The sequence below is a fragment of the Coregonus clupeaformis genome, chromosome 35 (genome assembly GCF_020615455.1).
Source record: "Coregonus clupeaformis isolate EN_2021a chromosome 35, ASM2061545v1, whole genome shotgun sequence".
NCBI lineage: Eukaryota > Metazoa > Chordata > Actinopteri > Salmoniformes > Salmonidae > Coregonus > Coregonus clupeaformis.
The window spans coordinates 11219450-11247053 of record NC_059226.1 but is presented as its reverse complement, the minus strand read 5'-3'; the positions used below and the strand labels follow the sequence as shown (position 1 = coordinate 11247053).

The 27604-nt window shown below is 43.1% G+C and overlaps 1 protein-coding gene across 1 annotated transcript in view; it reads left to right on the top strand.

Moving 5' to 3' along the window:
• Positions 1-27604, top strand: part of LOC121551688 (corticotropin-releasing factor receptor 1) — a 163378-nt gene that overhangs the window by 108815 nt on the left and 26959 nt on the right. The window contains exon 7 of the mRNA XM_041864405.1: positions 20427-20547. Coding sequence (XP_041720339.1) covers positions 20427-20547 — 121 coding nt within the window. The remainder of the gene's footprint in view (positions 1-20426; positions 20548-27604) is intronic.

Here is a 27604-nt window from a genome sequence, read left to right as displayed (position 1 = left end):
CCCAGTGCGTGGCCTGCCGTCTCGTCCTCCTGGAGACCCTCCCCAGCACCTAGCCGCAGTGTGCCCTCCACGGCCACAGTTGGTGCAGGGGACAGCCCCCCTCGGACTCCTTCTCCTCCGTTCTCTAGCGCCAGCACCCCCGAGCTCCATGGGACTCGGCTCGGAGGTGCTGGAGGGTGGAATGGGCGACCCCCACCCAGGACGTCCGCGGGTGGCGAGCAGGGTGTCTAGCCGAATGGCCATGTCAACCAATTGGTCAAACGTGAGAGTGGTGTCCCTGCACGCCAACTCTCTACGGACGTCCTCCCGGAGGCTGCAGCGGAAGTGGTCTATGAGGGCCCGCTCATTCCACCCTACATCTGCCGCTAGAGTCCGGAACTCCAGTGCAAACTCTTGAGCGCTCCTCATCCCCTGCCGGAGGTAGAATAGACGCTCCCCCGCCGCCTTCCCCTCAGGTGGATGGTCGAACACTGCCCGGAAGCGGCAGGAGAACTCTGCATAGGTGATCGTTGCGGCGTCTATCCTCCTCCATTCGGCGTTGGCCCACTCCAATGCCTTGCTGGTGAGACAGGAGATGAGGGCGGAAACGCTCTCGTGTCCCGAGGGCGCCGGGTGTACGGTGGCGAGGTAGAGTTCGACTTGCTAAAGGAAACCCTGACACCCGGCAGCGGTGCCGTCGTACGCCCTCGGGAGCGAGAGCCGAATCCCACTGGGTTGGACAGGTGGACTGACTGATGGTGGTGGTGTGGTAGGTGGAGGCGTGGGTACCCCGCTGGTCTCCCATCGATGGAGGGTGTTCATCACTCTATCAAGAGCGTGCCCGATCTGGTTGATTCTGTCCTCCTGTCCACGAAGGCGCTCCTCAATTACCTCGGTAGGTGCGACTGCTCCTGCTGATTCCATGGGAAATGGTGTGTAATTCTGTCACGTTTGAGCGTGGATGTGGTGTGGAATCAAGCGCAGGACAAACAGAGGCTTCGTTCAAACGTCTTTAGTACAGACACGAAAAAAAACTAGCCACACGGCTAATACAAACCGGCAGGCAAGCGAACTTTACGCACACCGGTACAAGGCAAAGCAAAATGCGCACACTGTGCGGACACTCTCTCTAAAACAAAATACGAGAGAAAAATGAACTAGCATCCCAAGCTGACAAAGAACAATTACACACAACACATGACAAAACCCAAGAGAACTTATAGGACACATAATTAACACTAACACAGAACAGGTGTAACAAAACAGACCAAACCAAAGAAACATCGAACCATAGAACGGTGGCAGCTAGTACTCCGGAGACGACGACCGCCGAAGCCAGCCCAAACAAGGAGAAGGAGAAGCCTTGGCCGAAACCGTGACAATTCCTCCATCATATCAACACATCATATAACAGAAACAGATAATAACACGACACCCGCCAGTTACGGTCCTTCATCATCTCAGCACATATACCAGAAACAGATAATAACACGACACCCACACACCCCATAGCCTTGGTTACGGCTAAGCGTTTCATACTCAATCCAATACAACATTGTTATGATGAGTTTCTGGTATTGAGAAGTTCAAGATGCAATAATTTACTTAGACATTCTGTGGAGATTTTATACCAAGCATTTATTGTATCACGAGCTCGTGGGTTTATCTAACAAACAGACATGGCTTTGCCCTTCGTCAGTTGAACTAACTTGAACAAAGGAAACACTCTACCTTATATACCTTCTATTACCCTCTTCCTGGCATACATCTGGTAAGTCTCCATGGGCACTCCCTGTCTTTGATGTTCATCACTCTTTACCCCAAGTCCAGGCTCTGTCGTAGCCGGCCGTGACTGGGAGACCCATGGGGCGGCGCACAATTGGCCCAGCGTCGTCCAGGGTAGGGGAGGGAATGGCCGGCAGGGATGTTGGTAGAGCATGGCGTTTGCAACGCCAGGGTTGTGGGTTCGATTCCCACGGGGGACCAGTATAAAAAATATATAATGTATGCACTCACTAACTGTAAGTCGCTCTGGATAAGAGCGTCTGCTAAATGACCAAAATGTTTTTTTAAAATTAAGTCATTATCCTGCCCATCACTCATGCTATCCTAAACATCACTAATCTACCTTGACAATAGGAATGTAGACTTCATGACCCCAAACCACTTATCTCGTAACTCTACCTCTGTCCTCACAATACTACGACATGACATCATTACAAACATGAAACAGTACAGGACAAAATAATTACATAGTTCATAATACCCTATAATAATCCTGCCAAGATTCATGTAATTTTATGGCTCAGTAGACAGAATCCACCTTCTTGTGCTCGATTTAAGTCACTCACCAGGGGGAGTATGTCATTATGTACACCACCAGCCTGGCCCTCAACCCTGCAGACAGTGCATGTCTGTCATGACCAATCAATGTCTAACTCTAATTCCTGACTCATGACAAGGTTGGATGAATGACGTGGTGAATGTAATGCAGTGCTGATTTGACCTAGGTGTAATGCAGCCTTGTTCTGTATATGTCCAGCATATTAGTGAAGCGTGTCCTGCTGGAGTGGGGTGTATTATTCAAATACATTCACACACACACAGGCACGCACAAATTAACACACACGCGGACACACACACGGACACCGACAAATCCATGTTCACACAACTGCAATCTCGTTTTGTGAGAGAAGAGAGACTGTGTTTCATTCTGGACTCCCAGGGATCACCCACTGGGCAAAAACAGGTTCAATCAACGTTGTTTCCACGTAATAAAAACAAAAAAATCATTGCGATGACATTGAATCAACGTGGAAAACTGATTGAATTTGAAAAAAGTAATCAACGTAAGGGAATTTCTTTCTTTTTTTCAGCCATCTTTTAACCTTAATACAATGACATGGTGATTTTTTAATTGTATTTCACGTTGAATTCACGTTAGTTGACGACTCAACCAAATGTAAACCAAAACTTGACGTTGAAATTACATATGTGCCAAGTAGGCAGTGTTTGGGAAGGTGTTGACCAGTGAAGGCGTTGTGCGATGGTGAAAGCAGTGATACGTGCCACACAGCATGTCACTGACAACCCAACATGTCAATCAGCCAAAAACCACCCCTGTCTGTGTTTTCTCAAAGGCCACACCAACACAGATTATCTGGACTCTGAGATTAAACATATAGTGTAAGAGATTGTTTAGAACAGATTATCCCGGATTAATCTGCTCCGATTACTTTCAGCAAGATACTGTCTCACTGCTTCAATAGCTCCAATCAGGACATTTCATTTGAGTCGAGACAACAGAGGAGGATTTTTTTTTTGTCATTGGCTTTAGGCTCGCTCAATCTGGTTAAAATAGTTACATCTTCAACATCAGTGCCCTGTTTATTAACCTCTTACCCTCTCAGCTAATATGGCCAGTGGTGTGTCATAAAGCGAATGCGATTGGTCGTACTGTACGTATGTAGAGAATAGAGGAGAGGAGAGGAGAGGAGAGGAGAGGAGAGGAGAGGAGAGGAGAGGAGAGGAGAGGAGAGGAGAGGAGAGGAGAGGAGAGAGGAGAGGAGAGGAGAGGAGAGGAGAGGAGAGGAGAGGAGAGGAGAGGCTAAAGTCGTAAAGTAGCAGACGGCCAGCGCTGGTCTACTGTTTACTTCCTAAACTGAAATGAAACAGCTAGCAGGAACAGATGTCTGGGATGGACACACACACAGACACACACATACCCTGAGACTTCATTACTCCCTCTCCACACATGGAATGAACTATCTGTGTCACGATCATCATAGGAACCGGACCAAGGCGCAGCGTGATAGGCGTACATCTTTTAATGAGTACTTTGCACAATATCAACAAAACAACAAAACGAAACGTGAAATCTACAGGTTCACCAACACAAACCTATACAGAACAAGATCCCACAATTAACTAGTGCCAACAGGCTGCCTAAGTATGGTTCCCAATCAGAGACAACGAGAATCAGCTGCCTCTGATTGGGAACCACCCTGGCCAACATAGAAAACACGAACTAGAACAAGAACATAGAAAACGAAACATAGAACCTAACACCCAGAAACTAACACATAGAAACTAACACCCTGGCTCAACATATAAAAGTCCCCAGAGCCAGGGTGTGACAGTACCCCCCCCCCAAAGGCGCGGACTGCGACCGCGCCAACTAAACCCAACAGGGGAGGGGCCGGGTGGGCATTCCGCCTCGGAGGCGGATCCAGCTCTGGGCGTGACCACCACCCTCTAACTAACCCCCCGTAGCGCCCCTGGTCTGGTCCCGCTGGCTGGAGCTGGACTGGACATCGGTGGAGCGGATTGCTTAGGCCCTGCTCCACACCGCGCACCACTGGCTTGGTGTGGAGCAGCTGACCGGTACCTGACCAGGCACCGGTGAAACAGGCACGGGCTGTGCCGGACTGACGACGCGCACCACAGGCTTGGTGCGGGGAGCAGGAATGGGCCGGACCGGGCTGGCGACGCGCACCACTGGCTTGGTGCGGGGAGCAGGAACAGGCCGGACGGGGCTGACGACGCGCACCATTGGCTTGGTGCGGGGAGCAGGAACAGGCCGGACCGGGCTGACGACGCGCACCACTGGCTTGGTGCGGGGAGCAGGAACAGGCTGGACCGGGCTGGTGACGCGCACCACTGGCTTGGTGCGGGGAGCAGGAACAGGCCGGACCGGGGTGGCGACGCGCACCACAGGCTTGGTGCGAGGAGCAGGAACGGGCCGGACCGGGCTGACGACGCGCACCACTGGCTTGGTGCGGGGAGCAGGAACGGGTCGGACCGGGCTGGCGACGCGCACCATTGGCTTGGTGCGGGGAGCAGGAACGGGCCGGACCGGGCTGACGACGCGCACCATTGGCTTGGTGCGGGGAGCAGGAACAGGCCGGACCGGGCTGACGACGCGCACCATTGGCTTGGTGCGGGGAGCAGGAACAGGCCGGACCGCAGGCTTAGTGCGGGGAGCATGAACGGGCGTGACCGTACTGGGAACACACACCACTGGCCTTGTGCGGGAATCAGGAACGGGCCGGACCAGACTGGTGACACACACCTCTTGCTTGGTGCGAGGAGCGGGACTGGGTTTCCTCATAAACCTCCGCTCCCTCTGCTGCCTAACCAGTTCCTCTCGCCGTGCCTCCACACTCTCCTTCTCCCTCGTGACCAGTGGACCCCGTAACCTGGCGGCCTCCTCTGCTAACCTGCTGAACCGCTCTATCGCGGCCTCCTGCTGCCTCGTCGTCCACGGCGTGAGCCCCCCCCCTAAAAATGTTTTGGGCTTGTCTATCCCCCGTGAACATGGCCTCCATGGCTCTTGCCAGACTCTCACTCTTCTCCTCCCAAGTCCATCCTCTCTCCTCTTCACGCTGCTTGATCCAGTCATGGTGGGATCTTCTGTCATGATCGTCATAGGAACCGGACCAAGGCGCAGCGTGATAGGCGTACATCTTTTAATGAGTACTTTGCACAATATCAACAAAACAACAAAACGAAACGTGAAGTCTACAGGTTCACCAACACAAACCTATACAGAACAAGATCCCACAATTAACTAGTGCACAACAGGCTGCCTAAGTATGGTTCCCAATCAGAGACAACGAGAATCAGCTGCCTCTGATTGGGAACCACCCTGGCCAACATAGAAAACACGAACTAGAACAAGAACATAGAAAACGAAACATAGAACCTAACACCCAGAAACTAACACATAGAAACTAACACCCTGGCTCAACATATAAAAGTCCCCAGAGCCAGGGCGTGACAATCTGAAATCACAGCCTGTTTTATCTTTCCATTTGATCTGGCTATGGTTTGCTGTGTGAGGTGGAGGTCTATTAAAGCTGTCCTTTGTAATGTTTCATACACAAAAAAGTAATTTTAGTCTCTAAAGCCCCTCTAGCTACTTCATGGGTATAGACCTCTCACAGGAGAACGGTAGCTGTGTGAGTCATACATTGTAAGTGATGTAACGACAGAAGAAAAGTCCCTGAAAGGTTGACTATCTCATTCACATTACATTTTAGTCATTTAGCAGACGCTGTTATCCAGAGCGACTTACACTTAGTGAGTGCATACATTTTCATACTGGCCCCCTGTGGGAAACGAACCCACAACACTGGCGTTGCAAGCGCCATGCTCTACCAACTGAGCTACAGGGGACTATCACTTTGATGTCTTCAATGTCTTTTGAAGTAAAATCGAAAGACAAAAGGAGCGTTTTTCTTTTTCCAGCCTTGAAACAGAGTTATTTTTATTTATCCTCTTTTTACATCCTCTGTAATCTGCTCTTCAGGACTGATTACAAACTCGATAATACAATTTGAAGGATTATCAGATTACGGAGATGAATCAAAATAGCTTCACTGCCTGAATGCATTGTACAGTTAAAAGACAATGCACATCATTGTCACTCATGAGTGTATAAGGTCCTCTTTGATCATGTTATGCTTTGCTGCACAGTATCAGTGCGTTCAATGCATACGGATTGTTTGGGTAGGTCAGCCAAGGAAACTACTTTTAAGAGGTTTTGTGTCTGCACATAAGCTTCGGTAACACTTTGTTTGGATAGTCCTACACTGCCTATTCAAACTCAGTGAAGACCCCAGGCCAGGTTTAGTGTGCGGACAAGTTTAGATTGACTGACTTGAGGTTATATCCAGTCAGGGAACACTACAGTAAGAAGAGGGTAAACACGTTGCTATGCCAACGCACTGTGAACAGTATTGCTGTGTTTGAGTTGTAGACAAAGCATGCATGGAAGAACCCTTCTGCTTCAACTCTCCTTTTATTCACACTTGGTGACATTTGGTATGATACTGCCAAGCACTGAAATATTCAGTCTCATAGGTGTAAAAGAGGTAAATGTGCTTTCATATGGGACGAGGGCTTGGTTGTATGTGTGGGAACTTCAACTGACATTTATCTAATTATGTTGAATTGGGTGGACCTAAATTACTTTCGAGTTATGCACATGTGGATATTTCTTGTGCACAAGTTTTGTAATTGCCACCAGTTGGAGACTTTGTAAACAACTTCATGATTCGTCAATTATTTGAACACTTAAGTGATTACGAAAGAGGAAAAAATGATCAGGGAAGCAACTACTTCAGATTACCACTGACTTTCCACTGATCCCTGAACTAGGAGGACCTGGCGGTTTCTATTCCCGTCCATGCTGACGTAGCAGCAAGACGAAGAGACAGGGGACGTAGAGGACAGGAGGCTACAGGTCTCAGAGACACATGGTCTCAGTGTGAAGTGATGGCCCCTGGCCAGCTTCCCTCAGCTCTTCCCTCAGCTCCCCAGTGAACTGAGAAACGCACCGACAGCGAACATACCCAGGACCCCAGCACTGCACTGGCAGGGTGTTACCAATGCAGTGAAATGCCATTTGGACTGTGAAACACACCAGGGGGGATCTGCGTCAGTGGAAAAGGACAAGCAGAGCAGCACTGCTGTCATCCACTAATGGAAGACCCCCTGTTGTGAAAATGACAGAGGCGTTATTCACTTAGCTGACCAGTATCTTTGCCTGATCTATCCCCCCTCATTTTGTTGACAGTAAAAGGAGTAGGCGTTTACACAACTTGGTCTCAGAGCATTTCGTATTATTTCGTATGTAAATCCGAGATTCTCGATTTTAATATGATATGATACATTTCGTATAGTATGTATTAATTTGTGGACGTCCATCACACATTTCGTATGATATGTTATGAATTACAATTCGTATTATATGTATATGTTCTAAATGTATGATATGTAAAAAATTATAGCTAGGTGGCTAGGGGTTAGGGTTAGGGTTAAGTTTAGGAGTTAGGTTAAAGAGTTAAGGTTAGGGTTAGGGGAAGGGTTAGCTACAAGGGTTAAGGTTAGAGTTAGGGGAAGGGGAAGGGTTAGCTAACATCCTAAGTAGTTGCAAAGTAGCTAAACAGTAGTAAAAAGTTTATAATAAGTTAAAAAGCAAAAGTTATCTGTGATAATATTCGAACTCGCAACCTTTGAGTTGCTAGACGTTCCCATTATATATCTACCCATCCACCCTGACCAACCACCTTCCTTTCGTTTTTGCCTTAAGTAACCTTCTGTCTTATGTAACCAAACGTAACATATCATACTAAACGGAGTGTCTCAGATTTACGTACAAAATAATACGAAATGCTCTGAGACCAGGTTGGTTAGCAGCAAAATGCCCATGACGTTGTCCTAGTTCGTTCACAGTGGGGAAGGGGTTTGACGGAGGATAGTAACCATCCTTGTGTAATTAAACATCTCCTTCAGGCTGTGTAAAATTACTCTCGAATCCCACTGCTTTGGCTTTAAAATGGTGTCCATTTCAAAGGATCAGTAGTAACTGCAAATGAAGGGAATGGACTTAAACAGTCTCCGCTGTGAAAGTGCCTCAATTAAAGCATGAAACAAAAATAATGTGCATAGTGAAGATACAGGACTCCATGGGGAGAGGGAAATGAACCAAGAGATAGGCCAGTAAGATGAGAGGAACTTTGGTGATGTGGGAAGGGGTTTGCTGTCAACCCTACTATACCACTAGGCCCTTGAGATCACATGTAGTAAGGATCCACTCAGCACAGAGCCCTGGGCTGTACAGTAGCTCAAACCCCCTCAAAGCTGTGAAACTATTCATATAATCAAGTGTAAGACATAAACCACTGTTCTCACTTGGAACAAACGTGGCGGAACTTTGGATCCCAAAGCAGCTGCTCACCAGTTTCAGAGTACGCATCCTAGTGTGACAGCTGGAGTGGTGCCTGGCAGTGATTGTCACAGCTCACCTGGCGCTGGCTGGCATCAATGCATCAGAAGAAAAGCTGTCTAGCCTAGTGCCAGTCAATGTTTCAGCATGGCCTGATTTTTTATGAACTTTGCTTGAGCCCACTCCATTAGAGCCAGTTTGCAGAGGTCCAGTTCAAACATGTTGTTAAAGACCAGCGTTACCTCCTGCTGAAAAGGTCAAGTCCAATAGCCCGTTGCTGAGCCAGCAGATGCACTAACCGATCACACAGATAGCTGACTTGGCTCTAGTGTAAACGAGTGATGTTTGTTCGTCAACGTATTCGACATTGGGGGATTAAATAATACTTATTAATGGCTCAACAGACACTGTTTCTGCTATCTGGGTTAATGGTGTATAATGTAATATGCATGAATAGAAATTGAATGAAAGAACCAGTCAATACTCTTTAATACCAATACGGAATCACTTTATCTGGTAATGCACAATAGCAGAAGTGTGGTATGTCACAAGGGGCATAATCTTTCTCTTGTTTACCAAGGCTGGAACTTGCTATAAGCCTAAATATATAAAAAAGCCAAGGAAGGGACAACTCCGAAAATCTCTCTGTTGAGTAAACTGAACTCACATGTTCATCATCTCATTCTGATGGAAGATTAGTGATTCAGAAAATCTCTGACCTTTAATTATTGGATTTCTGCCACATAACACACAAGGGAATAGTTAGCCCAGATATGACCTTTTTATATATAAATAATACAACCCTTCACAAATACACATAGACCAAGCTGGGGCCTCGGTTGCCATTTTTCGGCTGCCCACGAGACCTGCACATGTGTGTTTTTGTTGTTTACCAGTGTGTACCTGCTCTGGGAGGCTCTGGGGTGAGGGGTCATGGGAGGCTTCAGCCTGAACTGGTGGTGTCTTCAATCGGCTTGTTGCAGTGGAATCCCCGTCATAGTTCAACAGCAGGTGACTGCTACTCAAACTGAAAATGTAAATGTCATTGAGCTTTACAAAGTACTGAGTTACGCCTGCTTTGTCTGCACTTCCTCTCCCCTCCCGGTCTCACTCACAGGCAAACTTACAGTAAACTTAAGTAAATACACTATGAAGTATTACTTAAGTAGTTTTCTTGGTTATCTGTACTTTACTATTTATATTTTTGACAACTTTTACTTTTACTTCACTACATTCCTAAAGAAAATAATGTCCTTTTTACTCCATACATTATCCCTGACACCCAAAAGTACTCGTTCCATTTTGAATGCTTAGCAGGACAGGAAAATGGTCAAATTCACACACTTATGAAGAGAACATCCCTGGTCATCCCTACTGCCTCTGATCTGGCGGACTCACTAAACACAAATACTTTGTTTGTAAATTATTGTGCCGCTGGCTATCGGTAAATAAATAAAAAACAAGAACATGGTGCCGTCTGGTTTGCTTAATATAAGGAATTTTAAATGATTTATAATTTTAATTTTACTTTTGATACTTAAGTATATTTGAGCAATTACACTTACTTTTGATACTTAAGTATATTTAAAACCAAATACTTTTAGACTTTTACTCAAGTAGTATTTTACTGGGTGACTTTCACTTTTACTTGAGTCATTTTCTATTAAGGTATCTTTACTTTTACTTAAGTATGACAATTGGATACTTTTTCCACCACTGCAAACTTACATACAGTATATACACATGCACACACACACACACACACACACAAACCTGGGTTCCCTATTGATTACTATTGCCATGACAAACTGGAAACGATTAGGTGATTTCGGTACACCCAGATATCCATGTTAACAATTTCAAAATCAGAATTTCAACCAAAAGGGTACATCAATGACAATGTATTATTCAAGTAGCTATGATGTATTATGCATTGGTGCTTGTGCCTAGTGTTGTATTTGAGTAGTAGATGATACAGAATAGGACGGAAGAGAATAGAACATCCCATAGAACATGTCAAAAATAGAACAACGGTGTAGAACAAAACATCTCTGATGAGTTCTAGGTGGGAATACTTATGTAGCACTGCATGTTGTGGATCGACTATGGTTGTTAATATGCATTATATCCTATTCTGGTAAACAGCTATAGTTATATACATGGTCTTTAGTTCAGCTGCAGCCTCATTGGTGTGGTTTGAAAAGCATGTTCTGGTAGGACTGCTCTGGGATTGAATGGTCTTTGTTTGACCACACTTGTGACCATGGCCCCATATTTACCCAGCCCAGTGTGGCTTTAAACACTGCACTGCACCACACTCCAGTTCTTTTCCACAGTCCCCTTTAACTTCTTGTGAAAGAATCTGTTATTCTGCAGATTCCTGCTGCTCAGCTTGGTGGTTAGAGCGTGGAGGCTGGAGTTGGAAGTAAGAACGAGAAGTGTGTCTGATTTTGAAAATGTAACAATGGTTCTGTTGACAGAGATTTGAACTTCGACTCAGCCCAGAGAGGAGAAATCAAGTGTTTGTGTGTGTGTGTGTGTGTGTGTGTGTGTGGATGTGTTTAACTATTCTTGTGGGGACCAGAAGTCCCCACAAGAATAGTAAACTTGCAAAAATTTGACCAACTGGGGACATTTTGTTAGTCCCCATGATGTCAAATGCTATTCTAGGGGGTTTAGGGTTAAGGTTAGAATTGGTGTTAGGGTTAGAATTACGTTAAGGGTTAGGGTTAGATTTAGGGTTAGGGTTAGCATTCGTGTGCTGGTTGAGAGAATGGTTGAGAGAATGCCAAGAGTGTGCAAAGCTGTCATCAAGGCAAAGGGTGGCTACTTTGAAGATTCTAAAATATAACATCTATTTTTATATTGTTTAACACTTTTTTGGTTACTACATGATTCCATATGTGTTATTTCATAGTTTTGATGTTTTCACTATTATTCTACAATGTAGAAAAGAGTAAAAATAAAGAAAAGCCCTTGAATGAGTAGGTGTGTCCAAACCCTTGACTGATACTGAATATATAAAGAAGGAAATCAGCCCTCGGCTGAATCTAATTGATGATCTCTGACGTATAGTGCCATATGTCTTGCCTGGTCGTACAATAGCATATGAAGCATATGAACGTTATCATAGGTCTTGGAGGACGTATAGTATTATACGTATTTTCTCTAAAACCAGGTTGCTTGTTGCGTCTTATCAACAAAGGAGAATTACGGGGAGAATTTACGTTGGTGGTTAGGTGAACTAAAGCGACAAAGGTTAGGTGAATTTACATAGCAGGTTAGTTGAATTGGGTTAAGTTTAGAATAAGGGTTAGTGGAGGGTTAACTAAAATGCTACAGTTTTCCCCGACACCACTCGAACACTCAACCTTTGGATTGGTAGACAGTTATGCATTACACGTACCCATCCTCCCTGACCAACCTCCCTACTTTTGTTTCTGTCTAAAGTAGCCAGACCAGTAGTAGGTATCATACGTCTTGGAGGTGCTCAGAAATATGTAAAGTATGTTTCGTATGGCTCTGAGGCCAGGCTGGTGTGTGTGCATGTCAATTCATCATTCTGAACCACAGCATGTAGCCTGGGACCCCCTACAGAGAAGCTTGTCTCTCCCAATCACCACTTCATTTAGATAAGGGCTGCAATGCTGCTGGTGGTGTGGGTGTGTTTGATAATTTAGTATGTAGAATTTCTCTTATCATTCATGGAGCTAGGCAACAGCTTGACTGTGGTGGCATATTCTCAATAGAGATAGATAAAGTCCTGGTCAAAAGTAGTGCACTATAAAGGAAATAGGGTGCCAATTAGGATGCAGCCAGAACCTTGGAACCTCAGTCCTTCCCCTAAAGACATCTAGCCACTGTCCATCTTTGCCAGTCATGTCATGTCATGTCACCTCTATTGATGCGTGATGACATCAACCCACAGACAGCAAGAGAGACTGTCTTCTAGAGACTCGAAACAACTGAGGTGACTATTTTCCTTACAGTTCATGTCTACCACTGTAAAACGCTTGTAAAAGTTTGACAGAAAGAGGTTTGTTAGGATTTGGGAGTGTTTTATTCTCTTGAAGGCAAAAAGGGCACTTACTGAAAATATAATATATCCCATTTAGCAGATGCTTTTAACCAAAGCGACTTACAGTCGTCCTTGTATACATTTGGCGTATTGGTGGCCCCAGCGCCATTGAACCCTCAACCCTTGGTGTTGCAAGCGCCATGCTCTACTGACTGAGTCACATAGAATCACTGTGTGAACTGAAGTTACTGAAGCATCATATCTTGTTCTCCCTCATATTGTTTTATACCCTGTATCTTGGTAGTGTGCTTACAGTCAATACTCCCCAATGAATAAACCGTACCTTGGGCAGTCTGGCACATCCAAGAAACACTGTAAATAGGCTTAGGCCCCTGAGAAGAGGATCGCAAATTGAGTTTCTGCGTTTCTTGTTCTTTTCATAATGTGCCTTCACTTTGTCCTCCCTTCTCCCACTTTCTCATAATATTTCGCTCTGTCACTTTTCTAAAAACAAAAGTTGAAATTGCCTGTATAATGACATGAATTGCCTTATTATTATTCAAATTAAAATGAAAAGAATAATGCTAAAGTTCATTTTCAGGCCAGTCTTTTGCTCTCACACAGCACCACACAGCACGGAGCTCCATCCAAGCCTTGTATTGCATTCCTCTTCAGGGCTATTCTGTTTCCCTTTTTTACCTACATTGATATGCAGAGGCAAATAAATCAAAGAATCGCTTTGATGCCTCTAATATCCTCATTTGTTCTTTTGAAGCCTGCACTTTAAAAGAAATTAATTTGCACGCTCTAACGCGATCCCTCAGAGGCACTTTTCTGTGGAGAGCTGTGACGACCAGTATGCATGTGTGCATGTGTGTGTGTGCCTTTCAAGGTGTGTTTTATATAAGATAATCCTTCTGAAAGTATGTGTGTGTCTCTGCCCATGCCTAGATACTCTGTCAACAAGAGACTGTCTACATACACTTGCCAAAAAGAAACATTCTGGAACCTCAACCTCCTTAGTGTTTTCATTTCAGATTAAAAGGGACATTTCCTGTACGACACACACCAGATATTTTGGGTTTATGTGAGTTCCTGTACTGTATATAGTGTCGACTAGAATGCTTTTAAATCTCTTTAATTTAATAGGATTTGATGGGTCAGCCCCCGGACTGCTCAAATGTCTACTTAATTGGAAACATAACACACTTGTATAACTCGGCATACCCACGAGCTAGAGGTAACCATACTCCAAAATATTTTCCCCTGAAGAAGACCGTCGCAGTCCTTGTCTGAATCCCAAATGGCACCCTATTCCCTCTTTAGCACAATATTTTTGACCAGGGCCCATGGTCAAAAGTAGTGCACGGCTCTGAGATCTCCATGAAAGTGCATCTGTAAATAGAATTGAGGTGTATTTCTAGAGACCCTTTCTTTGGATAACAAATGAATAGTAAGACACGTAAGGTTGTGTCTGAAGGGAACTGAGCCAGTAGCCCTTTACTTTTTTAGTGAATTGTTGTACTGAAAGATGATGCACAGAGGTGGGAGAGAGAGCCAGAGGAATTAGTGAAATTGCATGTGAGAGAAAATAAGAGAGGTGAAGGTGGAGGACAATGTCTACATTGGCTGTACTCCAAACAGTCTCTGGTAGATTAGTCATTAATCATTCAAGAATTCACACGTTTTTTTCAAAGCTTAAAGGCCTTTGTTTATGGCAGAACCTGTAGATTTAAAATGTTTAACCTATTTCAGCCATGTGTGCGTGCGCCTCCGTGCGTGTGTGTGCGTGTGTGACTCTTGTACAACCACAAAGCACTTACTGTACCATGGTAAAACAGGTAATCTAAGACAGTGTGCATTCTGTCACATTTTAACATTAGTAGGAAAGGTTTTTGAATAAACAAATGATGTAATGAGCCATTAAATATTTAGCATAAAGTGGGAGGAATCCTGTCAATACATGCCTTAAGAAAGTATTCACACCCCTTGACTTTTTTCACATATTGTTGTGTTACAGCCTGAAGATTAAATTGATTAAATTTAGATTTTTTTGTCACTGGCCTACACACAATACCCCATAATGTCAAAGTGGAATTATGTTTTTCGACATTTTTACAAATTAATAAAAAATTAAATGACTTGAGTCAATAAGTATTCAACCACTTTGTTATGGCAAGTTTAGGAGTAAACATTTGCTTAACAAGTCACATAATAAGTTGCTTGGACTCACTCTGTGTGCAATAATAGGGTTTAATATGATTTATAAATGACTACCTTATCTCTGTACTCCATACTTACAATTATCTGTAAGGTACCTCAGTCGAGCAGTGAATTTCAAACACAGATTCAACCACAAAGACGAGGGAGTTTTTCCAATGCCTCGCAAAGAAGGGCACCTATTGGTAAATAATTAAAAGGCAAATATACCTTTAAGCATGATCAAGTTATTAAAGGAAAACTCCACCCAAAAACTACATTTTGGTATTTGTTTCATTAGTCCATTGTTGATGCAAAATGCATCATACCGGCAGTACTTCTGTATTTTAAAAGTTAGATACAGTACCAGTCAAAAGTTTAGACACACCTATTCACTCAAGGGTTTTTCTTTATTTTTATGATTTTATACATTGTAGAATAATAGTGAAGACATCAAAACTATGAAATAACACATATGGAATCATGTAGTAACCAAAAAAGTGTATTTTATATTTGAGATTGAAAAATGTATGCACTCACTAACTGTAAGTCGCTCTGGATAAGAGCTTCTGCTAAATGACTAAAATGTAAAATGTAAATGTAAATAGCCACCATTTGCCTTGATGGCAGCTTTGCACACTCTTGGCATTCTCTCAACCAGCTTCACCTGGAATGCTTTTTCCAACAGTCTTGAAGGAGTTCCCACATATGCTGAGCACTTATTGGCTGCTTTTCCTTCACTCTGCGGTCCGACTCATCCCAAACCATCTCAATTGGGTTGAGGTCGGCGGATTGTGGAGGCCAGGTCATCTGATGCAGCACTCCATCCCTCTCCTTGTTGGTAAAATAGCCCTTACACAGCCTGGAGATGTGTTGGATAATTGTCCTATTGAAAAAAAAATGATAGTCCCACTAAGCCCAAACCAGATGGGATGGCGTATTGCTGCAGAATGCTGTGGTAGCCATGCTGGTTAAGTGTGCCTTGAATTCTAAATAAATCACAGACAATGTCACCAGCAAAGCACCCCCACACCATAACACCTCCTCCTTCATGCTTTACGGTGGGAAATACACATGCAGAGATCATCCGCTCACCCACACCGCGACTCACAAAGCCACGGCGGTTGTAACCAAAAATCTCAAATTTGGACTCCAGACCAAAGGACTCATTTCCACCGGTCTAATGTCCATTGCTCGTGTTTCTTGGCTGAAGCAAGTATATTCTTCTTATTGGTGTCCTTTGGTAGTGCTTTCTTTGCAGCAATTCGACCATGAAGGCCTGATTCACACAGTCTCCTCTGAACAGTTCATGTTGAGATGTGTCTGTTACTTGAACTGATAGCGCTTGATGGTTTTTGCGACTGCACTTGAAGAAAAGTTCTTGAAATTCTCCGTATTGAATGATCTTCATGTCTTAAAGTAATGATGGACGGTTGTTTCTCTTTGCTTATTTGAGCTGTTTTTGCCATAATATGGACTTGGTATTTTACCAAATAGGGCTATCTTCTGTATACCCCCCCTACCTTGTCACAACACAACTGATTGGCTCAAACGCATTAAGAAGGAATGAAATTCCACAAATTAACTTTTAAGAAGGCACACCTGTTAATTGAAATGCATTCCAGGTGACTACCTCATGAAGCTGGTTGAGAGAATGCCAAGAGTGTGCAAAGCTGTCATCAAGGCAAAGAAAGGGTGGCTATTTTAAGAATCTCAAATATAAAATATATTTTCATTTTTTTAACACCTTTTTGGTTACTACATGATTCCATATGTGTTATTTCATAGTTTTGATGTCTTCACTATTATTCTACAATGTAGAAAATAGTAAAAAATCTAGAAAAATCCTGGAATGAGTAGGTGTGTCCAAACTTTTGACTGGTACTGTATATAACATTAACATACTGTTGACACGTAGTCTATGGTGTAATGGAATATTTTGCCTTGTGTGGTAGGTTTTGTGCGTTTTGACAGTCTTATGTAGGTGTCATAACCAGCCATAAAATAATGCAATATACTGTATGTCACAACAGGTCTAAATATATGTGTCATGGATATAATAACAGGTTATGACACGTTATGTCAGCTGTTATGACATATTATGACATGGTTATGACTGTAACGTGTTATGATGCTGGGTGTCAAGTGTTACTAAATTTGTTTCCTCACCCATCTACACACAATACCCCATAATGACAAAGTGAAAACATGTTCTTAGAAAAATTTGCACATTTATTGAAAATGGAATGCAGAAATATCAAATTTACATAAGTATTCACATGCCTGAGTCAATGCTGTGTAGAAGCACCTTTGGCACCTTACAGCTGTGAGTCATTCTGGGTAAGTCTCTAAGAGCTTTCCACAGCTGGATTGTGCAACATTTGCCACTTATTCTTTTCAGAATTCGTCAAGCTCTGTCAAATTGGTTGTTGATCATTGCTAGACAGCCATAGATTTTCAAGAATATTTAAGTCAAAACTGCAGCTTGGCCACTCAGGAACATTCACTGTCTTCTTGTTAAGCAACTCCAGTGTATATTTGGCCTTGTATTTTAGGTTATTGTCCTGCTGAATGGAGAATTTGTCTCCTAGTGTCTGTAAGAAAGCAGACTGAACCAGGTTTTCCACTAGGATTTTGCCTGTACTAGCTCTATTCCATTTCTTTGTATCCTAAAAAACACCCTAGTCCTTGCAAATGACAAGCATATGATGCAGCCAAAATATAAATTCCACTTTGACATTATGGGGTATTGTATGTAGGCCATTGACAAAAATTGTATGTTTAATCCATTTTAAATTCAGGCTGTAACACAACAAAATGTGGAAAAGTCAAGGGGTGTGAATACTTTCTGACAGCACTCTGTATATGTATATACCTTTACGTGTCATAGAGGAAATATTATACAGATGGGATCTCCCTTTCAGCTCCATACCACAGTCAGTCAAAAAACGATATTATTCTGGTCACAGTTTCCTGCTGGCCTAAGCTAAAGTCGTGGTCCTCTGTAGCTCAGCTGGTAGAGCACGGCGCTTGTAACGCCAAGGTAGTGGGTTCGATCCCCGGGACCACCCATACACAAAAAAAATTATGCACGCATGACTGTAAGTCGCTTTGGATAAAAGCGTCTGCTAAATGGCATATTATTATTATTATCAGATTTTACCAGATTTGATCAGCTATGCTCCTCCCAGAGTAATTGGGTGTTAACTCAAGAGATTTGACTTGTAAAGGCTCTTTCAGGCTGGTCTATTCCTGGGCCCAGATTCACAAAACACTTCTTACTCAAAAACGGAAGAAGATTTGTGAGAAACAATATGAGAAGTTTATAAGTGCAATTCCTCAAACATTTCTTAACATGATTTTCTTACGAACTTCTTAACTATCTACGATAGGGTAATTCAGAAAGCTGATTGAGGACCTAATTACTGATGAATGTGTTTGTTTTTTATGACCGTGTTTTTCTGTTTTTCTGCTTGCATTTTGTATTTATGTTTTGATATGTGTATCTTCGGTAATTTCTGTAATTCAGGGCTCACATGTAAAAGAGACATTGGTCTCAGTATGGCTCCCTGCTAAAAAGTTAAGGTTAAATAAAAATAAATAAAATATGATTGTCCCTAGGCAACCGAGCTAGCTAACTATCAAGCTAGCAATTGCAATGGAACAAAAAATAGTCCCCTCAAAAAAAATCTAAAGGTGGTTTGTTCTGAAGTGTCTGTCCTATATCTGAAAGATACTGTATGATCCGGATGTTTTTTTTTTTTTTTTTACATGAATTTAACCCCCATTCATTTTTTCAACTGGTACCGGGGGACCTTCAGACGAGTCTTGTGAGGCATATGGGGGTCCTAGAGCTAAATAACCGACATGTACATGTTTGTGAGAGTCTCACCTTTCCACAGAGGGGTCATACTAGCCCAAACTGTTCAGACGCTACAGACAGAAGTTGGCAGATCGGCTGTACCGACTTCAGACGAGTCCCAAGACGATTGTGGGGGTCATAGAGCAAAACGGAGAACACCATCGTTTTCGTGAGAGTCACATCTTTCCATAGAGTTTGTAGGTCATTCAGCCACTACAGACAATCGGTGAGAAGACCGATTCTCGGGATGTCACATAGTCTGACAAACACCGCTCTAGCTCTGCAACCTTTCACCACAGATAGTGCGAAATCAGCTGATGCGGTGGATTGAGATGCATCCAATGCTAAAAAACAGAAATCTGTAGCTTAAACTGATGGATTTTTATGGGATTTCTTTATTATGCTAATTCGATTTCCACCGGGGCGTGGACATCGACTCTAGGGGGTTTAAACATGTTCAACTGCTTTCATTAGCTTATTCTCTCACTTCCATGAGTTTAAGACAAGGGTTTAGCTGTCTTGAAATTGAGTAAATTTCCAAGACGAAATCCAGGAACATTATTTTCAATAATCTAATTTCTTCATAACTTATTTTTTAGGAAGAAACATAGGAAGAAGCTTAAGAACATTTCAAATAACTTTATTGAGGAATAGCAACTTTTCGTAGTTTAAGTATAAACTTAAGGAAAAAATGGCACTTATGAAGAAATGTATTCTTAAGAAGGTTTTGTGAATCTGGGCCCTGCTGGTCCTGGATGCTTTCCTTTCCTGGTGTCTTATTACCTCCAGGTTTGCACACCAATTGTGTGAATTAGAACCTTGACTGATCTAATAAACCGTGTATTAGCTGGTCCAATTCTATCAGTCATTCCTGTGGGTTGAATAACCTGCTGGGCTGCTGGTGCTACTGAAGCCTGGGGAAAGGATTGATCAGCCTGCCCTACTCTACTGTTAGAGGGTAATGGGAGATTATTGTGAGGTGGTTTGCTTTGCCACTGGAGGTGGGATGAAGTGGTTAGAACAGAACAGAGAAAGTGATACACCACCTGCTTGAGGGAGCAGGTCTTGTCTAGCTCTTTAGACTTACTGTAGGAAATATGTAAATTGTGGAACATGCTGTACTAATTATACAAAACACACATCCACAAACACACACACACACACAAAGTTACTGTCTCTTTTAACATCCCTCTTTTTCTTATGGTCCCGTTATCCATCATCCTGTCATATGTATTCCCATCCATGCAGGTGGGGGGAAATTGTACTGCATAACATTATACTGCATACCATGAGGAATTGACGTGCTCAATTCAAAAGGTTGTAGTAAGAAAATATGTTTTGGCCGCTGGATTCAAAAGGCATAATTATACTGAAGGAAAAACCTGCACTCACTGTAAACACTGCAATAATTATACTGCAAACAATACCACCAGCCCTTAACCTGTCCTCTGTTCTCTCCTTTACCTCCAGGAGTATTACAGTGCAATGTATTGACTTAGGGGTCAAGAACCGTGATACATATATTTTTGCAAAAGCTTCACAATGTGATGCATAGCAATGATACCATGTTGCACTGTACAGTATAATGAATAGGTACCAGTGCTTACCCTTTCCTCTATTCTCCTCTCTCCCACCAGGAGTATCCGCTGCTTGAGGAACATCATCCACTGGAACCTGATCACAGCTTTCATCCTGAGGAATGCCACTTGGTTCGTCGTACAGCTCACCATGAACCCCGAGGTGCATGAGAGCAATGTGGTGAGTACAGGGAAGTTAAATGTACATCCATTTCAGGCCACTTTATATGCAATATACAAATACATACAGGTAACTGCCAAAATAAAGGAAACGCCAACATAAAGTGGCTTAATAGGGCGTTGGGCCACCACGAGCCGTCAGAACAGCTTCAACGTGCCTCGGCATAGATTCTGCAAATGTCTGGAACTCTATTGAGACACCATTCTTCCACAAGAAATTACTTAATTTGGTGTTTTGTTGATGGTGGTGTGAAACGCTGTCTCAGACGCTGCTCCAGAATCTCCCATAAGTGTTTAAATCTGGTGACTGAGACAACCATGGCATATGGTAAACATCATTTTCGTGCTCATCAAACCATTCAGTGACCACTCTTGCCCTGTGGATGTGGGCATTGTCATCCTGGCAGAGACCACTCCCATCAGGATAGAAATTATTAATCATATTAATCATAGATTGAAGGTGATCACTCAGAATGGCTGTGTATTTATTGGTGTTTACCTTGGTCTCTAAGGGGTTGAGTGGATTTAAACCATGCCAGGAAAATGCACCCCACACCATAACAGCTCAAACAACTCAAACAACTCAAGTGTTTCCTTCATTTTGGCATGGTTTTACCTGTATATAGTTTGCTGTGATACAATAAGGGCAATAAATTCATGCAGATATGGAAGCACACACACACATTCAGACACCCACACACCCACACAAAAATCCCCACTCTCTCCTTCTATTACTTTCCCTCTCTCTCCAGGCTCACTAATGAACACACACACACACACACACACACACACTTTCACTCATCCATATTCTTCCCCTCTCCGATCGAATAGGATTGCAGTTTCCCAGCTATCATTTCCAAAACATCTCCAGGCACACACACACACACACACACACACACACACACACACACACACACACACACACACACACACACACACACCCTTAACTAACTAACAGGCATTGGAGTACCATCATGTCGTCCTGGTTCATTATTAATTGCCCCTCAGCTCGCCTGCCGCTTGACGTTATTGCTTGTGCAAACATCCCTCACCGCAGAGAAAAGAGAAGATGCTCCCTTTTCTTTCCAGCTCTTTCAATTAGCCTCTGCCACTACTTTATTAATTAGCTCATTATCCCCTCCGGCCCCCCCAGCCCTCAGAAATGAATGAATCCAACCCCCACTGTCAATATCTGACCTAAGAAGACAAACTGAGCGCGCTCAAAGCGACCCAGTCAGTTAGCCCTCCTCCTCCACCGCTTCTTCTTCTATTCTGAAAATAAACAAGATGGCTGCCGTCAGCCATTAGCCATGAGAATTTCTGCTTGTCAGTTGAAAGACGGAGGCTTGACGGCTCGTTTCGTTTATTATTTACGCAAGGTCGTGGAGCGAGCGACCTGCGGAGGAACACAGCGCAGTACATAAGTCAGGGCTAATAGGTAATACAGTGGGGGGAAAAAAGTATTTAGTCAGCCACCAATTGTGCAAGTTCTCCCACTTAAAAAGATGAGAGAGGCCTGTAATTTTCATCATAGTCAACTATGACAGACAAATTGAGAAAAACTAATCCAGAAAATCACATTGTAGGATTTTTTATGAATTTATTTGCAAATTATGGTGGAAAATAAGTATTTGGTCACCTACAAACAAGCAAGATTTCTGGCTCTCACAGACCTGTAACTTCTTCTTTAAGAGGCTCCTCTGTCCTCCACTCGTTACCTGTATTAATGGCACCTGTTTGAACTTGTTATCAGTATAAAAGACACCTGTCCACAACCTCAAACAGTCACACTCCAAACTCCACTATGGCCAAGACCAAGAGCTGTCAAAGGACACCAGAAACAAAATTGTAGACCTGCACCAGGCTGGGAAGACTGAATCTGCAATAGGTAAGCAGCTTGGTTTGAAGAAATCAACTGTGGGAGCAATTATTAGGAAATGGAAGACATACAAGACCACTGATAATCTCCCTCGATCTGGGGCTCCACGCAAGATCTCACCCCGTGGGGTCAAAATGATCACAAGAACGGTGAGCAAAAATCCCAGAACCACACGGGGGGACCTAGTGAATGACCTGCAGAGAGCTGGGACCAAAGTAACAAAGCTTACCATCAGTAACACATTACGCCGCCAGGGACTCAAATCCTGCAGTGCAAGACGTGTCCCCCTGCTTAAGCCAGTACATGTCCAGGCCCGTCTGAAGTTTGCTAGAGTGCATTTGGATGATCCAGAAGAGGATTGGGAGAATGTCATATGGTCAGATGAAACCAAAATAGAACTTTTTGGTAAAAACTCAACTCGTCGTGTTTGGAGGACAAAGAATGCTGAGTTGCATCCAAAGAACACCATACCTACTGTGAAGCATGGGGGTGGAAACATCATGCTTTGGGGCTGTTTTTCTGCAAAGGGACCAGGACGACTGATCCGTGTAAAGAAAAGAATGAATGGGGCCATGTATCGTGAGATTTTGAGTGAAAACCTCCTTCCATCAGCAAGGGCATTGAAGATGAAACGTGGCTGGGTCTTTCAGCATGACAATGATCCCAAACACACCGCCCGGGCAACGAAGGAGTGGTTTCGTAAGAAGCATTTCAAGGTCCTGGAGTGGCCTAGCCAGTCTCCAGATCTCAACCCCATAGAAAATCTTTGGAGGGAGTTGAAAGTCTGTGATGCCCAGCGACAGCCCCAAAACATCACTGCTCTAGAGGAGATCTGCACGGCGGAATGGGCCAAAATACCAGCAACAGTGTGTGAAAACCTTGTGGAGACTTACAGAAAACGTTTGACCTGTGTCATTGCCAACAAAGGGTATATACAAAGTATTTAAGAAACTTTTGTTATTGACCAAATACTTATTTTCCACCATCATTTGCAAATTAATTAATTAAAAATCCTACAATGTGATTTTCTGGAGAAAAAAAATCTACTTTTGTCTGTCATAGTTGACGTGTACCTATGATGAAAATTACAGGCCTCTCTCATCTTTTTAAGTGGGAGAGCTTACACAATTGGTGGCTGACTAAATACTTTTTTTCCCCACTGTATGTTAAAGGGCAACAGAACAAGTCAAAGGTTTTCAGATCATAAATGTATAAATGGATTGCTTTGGGGAGGTTTTGGGTGGGGTTAATGAAAGATAAATTACTTACTGATTAGGTTTCATTCTGTTGTTGTCATAGTTTTTTTTCTTAGACCACATTCCATTGACAGGAACATTTGGAGAATACAAAATGTATGAAATGTTAGAGACTGGTATTCTTTTAGGGCTATATAATGACTGTGTCCGAAATCTGGCTTGCCGACTACTTACAGTGCAGTCGGAAAGTATTCAGACCCCTTGACATTTACACATTTTGTTACGTTACAGCCTTATTCTAAAATTAATTAAATAGTTGTTTTCCCCCTCATCAATCTACACACAATACCCCATAATGACAAAGCAAAAACAGGTTTTTAGAAATGTTTGCAAATGTATTAAAGATAAAAAATGGAAATATCACATTTACATAAGTATTCAGACCCTTTACTCAGTACTTTGTTGAAGTACCTTTGGCAGCGATTACAGCCTAGAGTCTTCTTGGGTATGATGCTACAAGCTTGGCACACCTGTATTTGGGGAGTTTCTCCCTTTGTTTTCTGCAGATCCTCTCAAGCTCTGTCAGGTTGGATGGGGATCGTCGCTGCACAGCTATTTTCAGGTCTCTTCAGAGATGTTAGATCGGGTTCAAGTCCGGGCTCTGGCTGGGCCACTCAAGGACATTCAGAGACTTGTCCCGAAGCCACTCCTGCGTTGTTTTGTCTGCGTGCTTAGGGTCATTGTCCTGAACCTTTGCCCCAGTCTGAGGTCCTGAGCACTCTGGAGCAGGTTTTCATCAAGGATCTCTCTGTACTTTGCTCCGTTCATCTTTCCCTCGATCCTGGCTAGTCTCCCAGTCCCTGCTGCTGAAATTCATGGATCCTTCTATTAAGGCAAGTCATCCAGGTCCTGAGGCAGCAAAGCATCCCCAAACCGTCACACTACCACCACCATGCTTGACCGTTGGTATAAGGTTCTTACTTTTTTTGCAAGGCATAATGGGACCCATGTCGTCCAAGCTATAATTTTCTTGTTTTTTCTTGTCCTTGGTACACTGGGTTCCCCCTGCGAATATAGAGGGGGCCGTTGTGCGTCAGTGGCGGGGATGTCAGGGCGGTAACGATATCACGCTATCACACTCAACCACGGCCCCACTTCACTGATCATACTGGGAGTCTCTCACCCTCAATGGGTCGATTAGAGCAGAGGCTAGAAAAAATGGAGAGTTGTGAATGAATTGCAATCCTGATTTGACAGCTGCCCTGACATGCCTTTCGACTACACAAGGGGTAGAGTGGAGGGAATTGGAAAGGGACACTTGGGATCTTAGCCCAAATACACTGAGATTGCTGGCTGTAGAGTCTCATTTTCTGTGTGACTTTGTGATGATTTGATGGGTAGTACCAACTCATGGAGTCTGTTGGTAAGTCCTTGAAGTAAGTGGGGTGAGACTGTGAAGCTAGACAAGGAGGCAAGATAAAATGAGAGTCAATGACACTTTCATATTGAATACAGATTTTTCCCACTCAGGACATTACTCTATTATTTTCACTAGGTACAATATGGAGGACACCTGTGCGAAGTAGGCACATAATTATGATGACAGTTAGTTCAGCCATCAAGCTGCCTTTTCCCCTGCACCATTCAATGGGCAATGAGCAGATAGTTGGATGGTAGCTTGACGTTTTGAATAACTACCTGAACAAATGCTGAATTAAATGATTTTTTCTTATTGTGGTGAAAAGGAGGTAAATAACACCTGATTTGGAACGACTCCTTGTTTTGATTGTGACCCAAGGCCACTCCCCACCTGCATGACAATAAGGAGTTCGTCTTACATTTGTCAGGGACTTTTCATGAAACGACTATTCTTGAACACTTAGACAACACATTCATCACAGGCCTTCAAAGGCCTTCAGAGATGCACTTTGCTACTTTTGAACAAACGCCAAAGGGGAGCATCTCCCCCCTCCTTCCGAACTGATGTCATCACCCAATGAGTCATCTCACCTCCGTCTTCAGGGAGAGATTAAGGACTGACAGATCTCCTGTCTCATCTCCCAGCTGTAGACACCGAGTCCAGACTGATGAGTAGCGCTCAGAGGGCTGTAACCCCAGCCGGGCCTCTACTCACCTCCCAAAATACAATCTTGGAGTAGAAAAGTACACATTTCGGACAGCAGTGTAGGTGTATCTGGTGGTGCAACTCGCAACACTCCCCCAAGTGCCATTCTCGGACTCTCTCAATCCCAAGTAACACTCCCAAGTGACTCTCAATGATCTGGTCTCAATTGTCAAAGAAGATAGAGGTTGAAGTGTTAGAAGTGGCATACAGATGTGTACTATCTTAAGTTGACCAGTTTCTCACAGCAGGAAAATAATCCTGCAGCAACAGGGAATGTGAATTATTATGTGGATTTCAATTAATGGACATTTGTGTAGGTGTTGATAAATGTTTCTTTAAGGCAAATAGTTTGACATTTCAAGTGGAAATTGCTAACTTTAGAACCCTTTTTAAACCTCGAATACACTACAATTAGCATTTTCTGCTGCGCAGGAAAATTCTCTGCGACAACAGAGTGATCAAATTAATATAGCACATCTATATTGACTTTGGATTGAGAGGTATTGTCAGTGTTGGATGATTCAGATTGTCGTAGACCATGGGAATTGAGAGCTATGATGCAGTTTAACAAGTAATGCAGGAGGTCAAATCTGCCATTCTTAAACTGCCACAGTGAACTTTGTTTGCCAGACATCTGCCTAAGAACCAGTCCCAAACTGGAAACATTCAGAGAGTCCTTTTGACACTACTCCGAGCATGATAGAGAAGCTCAAACAAATAATAATAATCAAATAATGATCGCAAGGTGGAGTTTCACTCTCAGATTGAGTGTTTTTAGAGAGACTACCCACTGGGCACACACTGGTTGAATCAATGTTGTTTCCACGTCATTTCAATGAAATTACATTGAACCGATGTGAAATATAGATGTTGAATTGACGTCTATGCCCAGTGGGTAGGGGCGAATAGGAACGAAAGTAACACTTTTAATTTTTTTCCTAATTACTCAGAGATCGATAGAGCTAGAGACACCATATTTTATGGCAAACAACTTATACATGTCCTCTACCGTTAGCAACTGTAATTTCATTTCTAGGGTAAATTAGTTGAAATTAAATAGACTGAGAACAGAACTACCGCAACGTTACTTTTTTCTACCTGCCGGCGGGGTGGGAGTAACACAGCCTTGGGAAGGAAGTAACAGCTGGGAGAAGTGCACAATATCTGTCTTATCGCCATGTTTCTGGTTTGTAATGCTCATTACTTTTAACAAATATACTATCAGACATAATTTAATGTTTGTGTCGATTTGAATAATTAATGCTATAGGTTCATAATTTATGAAAATTAACCATGCGTCAATATTGCAATGTTGCGCAACCACAATATTTTGCCTTACAATATTAATCTGACTAAAATGGATCACATAATAGCTATATTAACCATCATTTTCTTATCTCACTTTAATGGGAATGTAGTAGGAGATATTCTTCACCATTTTCAATGACTATTCATGCTTAAATCAAATCAAATCAAATTTCATTGGTCGCATACACATATTTAGCAGATGTTATTGTGGGTGTATCGAAATACTTGTGTTTCTAGCTCCAAGTATTTCTAGCTCCGACAGTGCAGTAATATCTAACAATATACAACAATACACACAAATCTACTTCCGCCCTGTGTTACTTTCGTCCCGGCTCTCCTTCAGAAGCTGCAGCCCTGCCTTACTCCCCCTCCTTGATCTCATTACATGTCCATAAAGAACCAGGGCTGCATCCGAAATGGCACCCTATTCCCTATATAGTGCACTACTTTTCCAACAGGCAACAATCCCCTAAGGAGTGAGGAAAGGGAACCAGTTGTGCCTTTACAGCTCTCACTTTTTAGTTTTTACTAGCCTTTTTTCTTGTTCTTT